Source organism: Berghia stephanieae, chromosome 11, assembly GCF_034508935.2.
Source record: "Berghia stephanieae isolate SIO BIC M18660-M18661 chromosome 11, UCSD_Bste_1.3, whole genome shotgun sequence".
Classification (NCBI taxonomy): Eukaryota; Metazoa; Mollusca; class Gastropoda; order Nudibranchia; family Aeolidiidae; genus Berghia; species Berghia stephanieae.
The window spans coordinates 29,241,156-29,252,661 of NC_088370.1; the positions used below are offsets into that span (position 1 = coordinate 29,241,156).

The 11,506-nt window shown below is 35.6% G+C and overlaps 1 protein-coding gene across 2 annotated transcripts; it reads left to right on the forward strand.

Annotated features, from left to right (window-relative positions):
* The first annotated feature begins 96 nt into the window (after positions 1-96).
* On the forward strand, positions 97-10,529 carry LOC144957252 (uncharacterized). 2 transcript variants are annotated; one of them, XM_078888336.1, is made up of 4 exons: positions 97-187; positions 1,554-1,761; positions 2,845-3,100; positions 3,663-6,351. In XM_078888336.1, exons 2-4 carry the CDS (start codon positions 1,559-1,561, stop codon positions 4,635-4,637), a joined length of 1,434 nt encoding a protein of 477 aa, XP_078744462.1. In that variant the 5' UTR covers positions 97-187; positions 1,554-1,558; the 3' UTR covers positions 4,638-6,351. The 2 variants fall into 2 exon arrangements, with proteins under 2 accessions (XP_078744462.1, XP_078744461.1); XM_078888335.1 differs by lacking the exon at positions 97-187 and adding an exon at positions 549-686 and having other exon boundaries at positions 3,663-10,529.
* Positions 10,530-11,506: the final 977 nt, after the last annotated feature.

Consider the following 11,506-nt stretch of genomic DNA (forward strand, 5'->3'; position numbering starts at 1 on the left):
TATTACTCTCGACTCTTTTCGTTTTGTGCTTCTTTTTAAATGCGGTTCGAATTCTTAGATTAATGATGTCAATTACATTATTACTTATCCCTTTGAATTTTTTTCAGTCCCACGGAATGATACACTGACGACACGACAAGTTCTAGTTGCTATTCTTTTGCATTAGAGCAGATCAGAGTAGTCAGAGGTAAGAACGGAACTTGAATTAGAACAAATTTAATTTTATGAAAAAGCCCCGGCATAATAAATCAACAATAACAACAATAAATTGTTCCAAATTAGGCCAAAGATATGAGGCTGAGAGGTTAATATACATTCGTGATTTTATCAGCAAACTGCAGTCATCCTAACTTTTAAAGAATTCGGTTGCCCTTTACCTATTTGAAACTAAAGAAGATTATTTTGTTGGACATGTATCTATCGCTTTCGATGTTTAGTTGAAACCAAAAAAAAAAAAACAAAAAAAGAAACAAAACAAAATAAATCTGGTGGAAAAGTCGAAAATAAAATAGTACTACTTATGTTTATACGTAACCATAGCAGTCAATGCGTGTTCTTACGTGCTGTACTGCTACTGTGGAATTCTTTTTGTTTCCCCTCGATTTAGACAGCTTTGATTGGGTATGAGGAGCCAGTAAAATATTTGGAGATTTTATAAGGATAATATCCAGCTCCAAAATAATAAGGTAACCTAATGTGCCCAAATATTAAAAGATTTGTAATGCTTTATTAGTTTCCTTTAGTTAGCTGCTATTCGCCTGCTGAGCGTACTGCCGTGCTCCCATCCGTCATTAGGCCAATAGGTAGGTAATGATTAAGGGGCCTATTTCTCACGCTACAGCTACAGCGCTTTGTAGTGCAATTTCAATGATGAGCTTCAATAAGTGGTCGAAATTTGATGCATATTCTTCAGCGCAATACCCATTTCAATGTCGGAATCAATATTATTATCACAAAATTTGCTATCAAGATATTCAACAATGGCCCTTCACCCCATTTCTTTTTGTCTCCCCGTCTCTCTCTCTCTCTCTCTCTCTCTCTCTCTCTCTCTCTCTCTCTCTCTCTCTCTCTCTCTCTCTCTCTCTATTTATCTATCTATCTATCTATCTATCTATCTATCTATCTATCTATCTATCTATCTATCTATCCATCTATCTCTCTCTCTTGTCTCAGAATTTCAGTAGGAAAATGGGGTATTTTAAGTGGTGATACTGTAAGAGGAACGTGTACATTGTGTACATCACCTGCACTTCTTATTATCAACTTGTTAACATTATTTTTTCCACTGGTTGTGTCACCTCATTACTGTAGACATTCGCCAGTATGAGTGAGAATTTCTTTAAAAGTAGAAGAAACCAATTTGACTTTAATATTCAAAATTTGTAATGTCGTTTAAAATGTACGCCTGCATGCTAAAAAACCAAAGCACAACAACAGGTATCTTTTAAGGAATTTGTGGTTTTCTGCAGGCACATGTTTTGAAACGAATAATAGTAATCATGAAAGTACAAGAAATGGTATGCAATATATACACCTTCAATTTCTCTTAACAGGGACAATGGGGAAAGAGAAGGATGGGGCAAAGCTCACCTGCCCGATTGAGATGGTCATTACAAAGAAAGAAAGGGAAGGGATTCCAACCGCAGAGGCTATTGCAAATAGCAAAAGTCTCAAGGAGAAACTCCAAGAACATTACACTCAGAAGAAGAAAAAAAGAACTGATGCCTTAAAGAATATATTAACTCCTGAATTTGTGAACAGGTATGTTTTAGATTATAAATGTTATCCACTGCTACAACTCAAATCCAGAAAACACTTTTACCATTCAGAACTCAAAAACTTTGATATTGCGGAAGCCTGGAAGGAACATTGGACAAAAATGCAATGCACAAGGGAGGTAGGGTAATCAAAGACCCACCAGTACTTTGAAAAATAACTTTGGCCCCAACATCGCGTTCTTGATTTTTTTTTTTTTTTAATTTTATTTGATATTTGTTTTGTTTTGTTTGTTCGGTTTGATTTTTTAACACTTTTTATTTCTAATATTTGAAAAAATCACAAATCTGTCCTTATGAAGTGGCCTTTCATATGATTTAAAATTTGTTGATAATTGGCTTTTTTTCCTTTCTTTAAAGTAAATGTAGGAGGTGTTCATAATATATTTTGATTCTTGAGCAGTTTATCAAATTGATTTTGTTTTTCAAATTCAGAACCTTAATGAACCATTTTGTTCGTTCATACAATTTGATATGCATTACTATTTTATCAAAGCCTATCTTTACATTGGGGGCAAAGTGTTTGAGTGGCTTGGATTGCGACCCAAAAGGTCACGGGTTGAGCCCCGCTTCAAACACTTTCCTTTTTTTTTCTTGGGCAGGATTATTAATTCCTAATTTTTTCACTTAGGACAACATGGGTGATTCCTGTTGACATTGAACATTTGTTTGCTGGATAATTCATATTCCATGCTGCATACCAAGCCTGAAATGAGCTTCCAAGTCTATTGTGATAACTTTGCATTCATGTTTCATGATGGTACTGTCTACCTTCAGAAAAATTAAATTAAGATATATTTGCATAATGTAATATTGATAACCTATTCACCTCTCAGTCCCTGAAATTTTGTTAATTGATAATACTTTTCGTAAAATACCCTTATATTTATCTTATCTTCTAAAAGGCTAACTAGAATGATCTATCCTTTCAATGCTTTGTACATCACATGATATTGAAACAATCGTAATAAACCACATTTGTTTTTTATTATGACAAATATTAATCACACTTGTATCTTAACGAATTCAATTCAGTTCAATTCTTTCAATACTTTAATCTCTTTTACAGATTTGCAGTGCCAGTTTACTTATTCACCGTTGCATCTGCCTGGAAAATTGCCTTCTTTGATGTAATGCCATTAATGTACGAGGGAAATGACAGAGTAATTTTCTGGCAACAAGCATTATCTATTTTTTTGCTATTTGAAATTATGGCAAATTGGCTCGGGATACGCTATGTCGATTCTACCTACCCACGATTGTTGAAAATCAAAGCAAAGGAAAAGGAAGAGGATGAAATGTACAAAGAAGTCCTTGCTAAACATGTAAGGATTTTATTTTAAAGCCACAATTTTCTTTTATAGTTTCGTTTATTTTTCTAAGTGATTGTATAAATTTCACCAGTATGATAATGAAAATTTAGTCCAACTATAATGAAGCCATTACAAATTTTTTCTCTTAGATATTTTCCTGTTAAATCTGCTGATCCCTACAATACCAAAGTCCGTGGGGAATAGATTTGAAATATGAAATCTAACGAATATAATAGAATGGAAAATTTTATTAATTTTTAAAAATCAAAAATAAAATCCAGTAGAATGGTTGTAACATAAGGTGTTGAATAATAGCATTCTTCGTTATGTATTGAGTTCTTATTTGTAGCTTTCATATTTATTTTTGTTCAATATTTTTAAAGTCCACAGCGTGGAGCTGTATATATATATATATATATATATATATTATCTTCCATAATCTAGCAAACTCTATAGGTGATAAATCAAGCTGAATATATTATTACCACTCCTATATTTATTATACTCTCACAATTTTTTATTATGCATTTTGATCTTAATTAGAAAAACATTTCTTTTCTTCATTCATTTACAGGGAAACTCAAAAGATAATGAAGATTCATCTTGTGCCAAACTTATGCAAACCAACTCAGACAATGGAGAGAAAAGCCAATCCTCTGCTGCTGAAAAGAAATCTTCTACCAAGAAAGATGAAAATTCTACTGAAGACCCTAAGACGAAACTCATGCAAGATGCATATAAGGCAAATTTAGAAATGGAATTTAAAAAAGAGCAGCAGAAAAGTATTTCAGATTTGGTTAAATCAACTGATGAGGATAATTCAAAAGTTCCGCAGTCGTCCTCTGGTGCATCTAAAACAAAAGCCGCCTCAAAGGCTTCTACAATGGATAAAGGAAAATCATCAGCCCCAGCCCCTGTTATTTCCAAGAAAAACAACACAGTCACTTATCCTTACTGGTCATGGGTGCCATGTTTTGACTGTAATAGGATACGCCCACCTAGATGTCATCATTGTCCTGTGTGTAAAACATGCATTCTTAAAAGAGACCATCACTGCTTTTTTGCTGGAAATTGTGTCGGGTATCGCAATCATAGATATTTCTACACGTTCTTATTATGGGCCTGGGTGTGTAGTGTGTACTCAACAATTCACGGCTTTCCATATATTTACATGTTTTTGTGGGAGGACATGTCTTACGTCGATATTTTTGTTCCTATTGTTCTTATTCGATGGTTACTCGGATATGTGTCATTCCAGGCAGCCCTTTGCATCACCACATTATCATGTTGCATATATTTTGACCTCGTCACCTCCACTTTCATCTACACTAATACCCACCTTATTTGTTGGGGTCTGACATCATTTGAAAAAGTCTTCTTAAAACGGACACTGGAAGTAAAGGATACGAGAAGTTTAAACAAGAAAATAAGATCTGTGTTCGGAAGAAACTGGCTTCTCAATTTACTGATTCCCATGTCCTGGCTTTACGATGTGGAGGAGGATCCAGTGGAATGGCCACATATCCAAGTTATCAAGCATAAACCATGAAATGTTTTAATCTTTATCATTACGGGTTAAAATTTGTCACCCACCCACCAACTCAAAGTAGTATTATGTCTTGGTGTACGAGGTGAGGAAAATTGAATTTATAGCCACAAATATGAAACGTTTGAATAATTTCTATTCATTACAGTGGAGGAAAGGGGTCCTGATAGGTCAGTTAGTAGAGCACTCGCTTCACAATCAAAGGGACCGAGATCGATCCTAGGTGCAGTCAAAAAAAATTTCTGACCTTCCTGTCCACCCAGCAGTGATTGGGTAGCTGGATCTGTTAGATCTGGCAGAAAGTACTTTGCGATAGACAAGCGTCCTATTGTCTATTTCACGCTATAGAAACCGGGATAAACTCCAATTCCACTGGCCCAATGGCTCGGATGGACCACTTTTAATTGACCGTGGAGATCAGATGCAATTTCTTACATTGCAAAAGACTTTAAAAGTTCGTATTTCTTATCATTTCAATTCAAAATTTTTATTTTAGGAGTCCGATTTATCCTGACTTAATACTGTAATGAGTTGATGGGTCACCTTTGTATAGTTCACTCTGCTTAATCTTACATTTGCGGAAATTTGGATAGATTAGTCAATTAAGAGGAGTGTGCAATTAAGCGGGCTGTTTGTATATAATATATATATTGACAACTTCTTTGTTGGAGTAAGTGTTGCATATAAGCAAAGTGTGAAATTATCTGATTAGTGATAAAACAAAGTAAAATATATAAGGAGATCACAAGTCAAAGTGATACTAAGCTGCTGCTGGTAACTGTGGATTGTAAAAAAGTAATAAACAAAAATGAATAAAGAACAGCTTCGAAAAAAGAACAAAATACCAAACACAGAACGTTTCGGGGTCAAAACCCTTCTTCATCCACCAATAAAAACATACATTTATGTTTATATTGGTTTTTTTTTTTTTGTAGTTGGCTGAAGAAGGGTTTTGAGCCCAAAACATTCCGTGGTTGGTATTCTGTTATTTTTGAAGCTGTTATATTCATTTGTGTTTATATGTAATTGGAGATAAATGGATAGAAGTGTTGTTTTAGCATTTGACTGGCAATGCCGATGATACGCTGGAACCCAAAATAACTCATCCTGCCATAATGCTATTAGATTTAGGCGTGTTGTCAAATCCTTTTATGATTATAATGAGGATGTGTGAATGTAGAATTAGCTGTTTTTTATATTTATTTTTTATTTCTTGAATGATGTCAAATTGATTTTGTGATTCTATACTCAACTCTTAAGTGCACTGAGCTTGTTTATTCAATGCTATACCAAACTGATAGAAGTTGGGGATTGTAAAAAAAAGTAATGAACAAAAATAAATATAACAACTTCGATAAAAGAACTAAACACCAAACACTGAATGTTTGGGGCTCAAAACCCTTCCTCAGTCAATATTGTACCAGCCGACAAAACATGTCAAAAATATTTTCCTGTTGTGGTCTGTCTGGATTTTAAGTAATGTATTAATGTCTTTATTGTTTGGTTGTTGTTTGAAATAGCACCAGAAGGACCGAGTTGGTAACATATTATGATGAGAAAAAATAGAGTATGGAGAAGTACCAGATGAAAACAGAGATTAAATAAAAAGTCATGGGGTCAGTGCTAAACTCAGGATCCAATTGACACGACACACTCCGCCTGGCCGAGAGAGAGAGAGAGAGAGAGAGAGAGAGAGAGAGAGAGAGAGAGAGAGAGAGAGAGAGAGAGAGAGAGAGAGAGAGAGAGAGAGAGAGAGAGCTCCATACCCTATTTTTCTCATCATTATTGATACAAGTGCCCGTTCCACCCTTTTTTTTTCTAACATATTATGATGTTATTTTTATATGAACATATTTTATTCTTTGTTTCTAATCAGTATTTAATTTCTATTTGCTCAAGGGCTACTTTATAATCCTACAAGGCCTCATGAATGATATAAAACCGGATTGCCGAATATCGTGCCATGCTGAAATTATTGTGAACTGTGTGTATGGAGTAATACGGGGCTGCTCAGTTTGTTTGCCACAGGCCTGCACTAGGCCAAGAGAACAGGGTCATGTCCGTTCACTCTTTGATGCTGTCGAACTACCCCTTTCTTTGTGGACCTCGCTTGGCTTTTGAAGACTTAAATGGCCTCAGATACTTTACATTCTGGGTGAGGTTCCTGACCTCCCATCGTGGATAGGGAGGCACTTACTGTGTCTTCTATCCTCCCCTATATCTGTTTTCTAATTGCTTTCTGTATTTGTCTTGGAATGTCCTGACCCTGACTGGAGGAGAGGGAAACAGTCAAATGTATAGTTATTTTTTGGGAGATTATATTTTTTCCTTGTAAAATTATCTCTGTTATATATTGTTAAATTTGATGTTTTGAATGTATAATGTAAGCATTTGAGTCTATTCTACTTAGTGGGATCCTGTGCTTGTGTCTGGATGAGACATTTAGGTTATCTTAAACTAAGTACACTGATAGTGTGCTTAGAATCTACATCTGTTCCCTATTTGAACTAATTCTCTTTTATCTACCTTTTTCTTTGGGTTCTCTAGTTGTAATTCTATTATTTGACTATACCATTTTATTCCCCTTTACTGGCGCTGCAAGCGCTGCAAAACGCTTTAAAACAAAAACATACTTTACATTAATTGCGTTTTTGTATCGTCTTTGACATCGCTTCGTTATTTCATTTAAGTATTTGAATATTGATGACAGCCATAATTACAGCAATTTTAGCACTGTAGTTATTACTTGAGTTTTGTCTTTTTCTTCTACACTTTTTAATGAAATTGGTAGAATAGAAATAGTCCCTCTAAAATGTCAATTCAGCTTGCCTTGTTCAAAATGTCTTCCTTTTTGTATGCAAATCAAAGCAAATTACTCTGTAAAATTTCAACAATGCTTTTTGACCAGAAAACTCGTACTTCAAATATCGATCGATTAAAACGGCCCAAGTCTTGCTAAAAAAAAATTCTCAAACCTGGGACTTCACGGAAGTGAAGGCTTTGAGAGTTTTTACAATATGAGGGTCGTTTTAATAGATTGATATTTGAAGGACGAGTTTTCTGGCCAACATTTTTAATAGGTGTTGTTTTTGTTTGTTTTGTTTTTTTTTGTTTGTTTGTTTTTGTTTTTTTCTCAGATTACGGCAGTGTTTTGTCATGCTAACTCAAGTACTAAAATCTGCATTCAAGTTAAGACAATCTGCCTTAAATATTTATTATTTATTTATTTATTTATCCATTTACTCATAAGTTATTTTTTCTAGTTTGTTCGCTACACTTTTTCGTCTCGTGGAAAACATATTTATCTACAGTGGAATCCGCTTATAGTCAACACTCATACAACTTCTGCTTAAAGTCAAGGTCTAGTGCTGGTCCAGTCTGCTGACATATATATCGATACGAGGGCAATATATACTTCTTTTTTTTATATATAAATATCTCACAAGCCAACAATGAGCACACACGACATCAGCTGCTGTGTTTCTTTCAAGCCTAAATCTACTTTGACTGTGTGAAATGTACTTTTTGACCAATGATCTGATTGTGTTCAGCGTTATTACGGAGAGCGCCTTATAATATTATATAGATACAGACGATGATAGTATGTATACAGTACTCGCACACCGAATTCCAGCACGCTCTTGCAATTGCAATACAGCACTACTGGATGGAGCTGGGTGGCCGAATTTTATCTGTACCACACATGAGCATCGGATTTCGACACGCTCAAATTCTAGCACGCTTTTTGGCTTCCCTCGGGAATGTGCTAGAATGTCCTCGGATTCTTCAAATATCAGTGAATCTCACAGCTACTGTATCTATTAAATTCTTTAATCCCGTATTTTGATTAAGATTTTTATCTTTCTTTAATATTTTTGTCGTCACAACCGGGAGTCATGATTTCTCTCAATTTTTTTTTTTTTTTTGAATTTATAAATTATGTTCAAAGATGATTTTTATTTTATTTCACTTCAATGAGCTTTAATTGTTTTCCTTGATTTCAATTTTATGATTTTGATATCTAAATTTCATTTTGCATGCTGATAATAATATTATTATGACCACATAAGTTATAATTTTGCAAACTCTATTGAGACATTTTATGTTTGATCACGCAATGTTGCAGGCCAATCTAAAAAAAATCCGCACATTGTCACTGTAGTTTTTTTGTTGAATACTCCCGTACTCATACGCTATCACCTAAATATCCGAGAGGCTGTCTCAGTCATAGCGTGGCCTTCGTAAAGTTATGGCCTGATACTGACCAAAAAATGACGTCAAAATGCCAGGCTTTTGCCACAAAAGAAAACAAATCGTGAGTTGTATTCAATAGTTCAACCAATGAAATAACTTATTTCCATGAGCTCTACTAACGACAACTCACTAAGCGGTGCAAAAACCAAATAATGACGTCAAACTGCCAGTCCTTTTGGATTTCAGTGTCAGGCTATAACATAACGATGGCTACGGTTATAGCGTGGCCTTCGTAAAGTTATGGCCTGATACTGACCAAAAAATGACGTCAAAATGCCAGTCTTTTGCCACAAAAGAGACAAATTGTGAGTTGTATTCAATAGTTCAACCAATGAAATAACTTGTTTTCATGATCTCTACTAACGACAACTCACTAGGCGGTGCAAAAACCAAATAATGACGTCAAACTGCCAGTCCTTTTGGATTTCAGTGTCAGGCTATAACATAACGAAGGCTACGGTCATAGCCATCCCTAACTTATAGCCTGACACTGACCAAAAAATGACGTCAAAAGACAAGTCTTTGGCCACAAAAGAAAACAAAATGTGAGTTCTATACAATACTTCAACCAATGGGATCACTTGTTTCCTTGAGCTCTACTAACGACAACTCACTAGACGCTGCACAAACCTAAAAAATGACGTCCTTGTGGGTTCCAGTGTCAAGCTATAAGATAACGATGCCTACGTCTCAGTAAACGTAAGACATATCGGGATTTTTTTTTCTTTCTTTCCAACAACGATATAACATATGTGACCCACCGTCTCAAAACAGTATCATGTCGGGATCGTGCGGCTATGTGGTCTAGTGGTATGACACTCGCTTTCGGATCGGAAGGTCTTGGGTTCGAGCCTCGCTCGGCGCATAGTTGAGTCCTTGGAGAAGGCTGTTAACTCACATTCTCTCACCGTACTCAGGTGTAAAATGAGTATAACGGCGTTGTCTCTGTCCGAAAAAAATGCAATTTCGCCTAACAGACGTCATGACCCGTCCTACATGTTGCTGTTGGCCAGGGACCCCCTGTAAAGCACTTTGAGCACGTTTATTGGATACTGCGCTATATAAAAGCTCAAAAAAGCTCAATCATGTCGGGATGAACGGGACACAGAAAAGTGAATTTGGGAAATAAAATGGTAAGAAGTACCCTACCTACTAACTTTTGAGTGTTTTCCAAAGTAAGATGTTTTGATTTATCCTCCATCTACAGAAAGTTGATATTTTGACCGTCATTTTTAGGTTTGTGCATCGCCTAATGAGTTGTTGTTAGTAGTGCCCAAGGAAACAACAAATTAAATGATCCCGATTTGTTGAACTATTTGTTTTCTCTTATGGCGATATACTTAAAACAATATAGAGTCAAACTATAGCAACTTCATACATGTGCGAGTAATGGATTCACACGTGAGTGGATTTTGATACCATATTTATTTTTTCCCATTAAGATCGATGCAATGTTAGCTCATTGTGACGACTGGAGTGTACAAGATCTTCAGTAAAAGGTGATAATGTGTACGATTTCAAAATAATGAATTTGACGAACACTGACCTAACCTTTGCCTTACTGTATAAAGATACTGTATATATATACAATCTCATTTTAAAAATTGTTTTCATGATTTTCTTAAATTAAAAAATAAGATATAGCGCTGTGTGCCATTATTGAAATCAAAAAATTGCGTTTAGTTTTATTTGTTCTTAACCATTTGCATCAATTAACTCTCTCCTTACCACTGGGTGGGGTTCTTGACCTCCCATACTGGACAGGGAGGCACTTAGGTGATCTCAAACTAAAAACACTGACATTGTGCTCTTGGAATGTACATGTTTCCTATTTGAACCAATTCCCCTTTGTCTTACTTCTTCTTGGGTGCTTTAATTGTAATTCTAGAACTTTTACTATCCCATTATCATCCTTTTTACTGGCGCTGATATGACCTCAATGTGTTGCAAGAGCCGTAAAACCCTTAAAAACATAAAACAAACATCTCTCCTTACCATTGGGTGGGGTTCCTGACCTCCCATAGTGAGCAGAGAGGCAATTACTGTGTCTTCTATTACCTCTATATCTGTTTTCCGAAATGCTTTCTGTCTTTGTCTTGGAATGAGATTACTTGGTTTTGTCCTGGCCCTGGCCGGATACCCTAGCTGGGAGGGAAACAATCAAATATAGTTAAGAGTTTTGGGAGATGATATTCTTTGTCTTTTAAATCATAGCTCTGTTATGCACTGTATTATGTTTTGTTTACACATGATTTGTAAACATTTGAGTGTGTTCCTCTTAGTGGGGACATGTACTTGTGTCTGGATGAGACTTTTAGGTGATTTAGTCTGATTGATATAATTTAGTGAGAACTTATTTAAATGGCTATCTAAAAACACAAAGAACTGAGTGATGTCAACTTCGTTCCTTCTATATTAAACTATAGGCCATTACTTACTTATCCGAACCAGCACCCACCTGAGCTCTCGCCCTTCGGGCTAGCCATTAATATAAACGGTACAACATGACCGTGAAAGACACATAACTAGCAATGTGAACACGACGCAGTAATTTCAATACGGTATTGACTAAATTTGCCACAGGACAACACATCTGGCACACTTAGCCTACACGGCGA

Bases quoted from the DNA above. Each gene is read 5' to 3' on its own strand.
- LOC144957252 (XM_078888336.1), top strand. From the start codon at position 1,559: ATGGGGAAAGAGAAGGATGGGGCAAAGCTCACCTGCCCGATTGAGATG. The intron at 1,762-2,844 runs GTATGTTTTAGA...TCTCTTTTACAG, and splicing joins ACTCCTGAATTTGTGAACAG to ATTTGCAGTGCCAGTTTACT. The intron at 3,101-3,662 runs GTAAGGATTTTA...ATTCATTTACAG, and splicing joins AAGAAGTCCTTGCTAAACAT to GGAAACTCAAAAGATAATGA.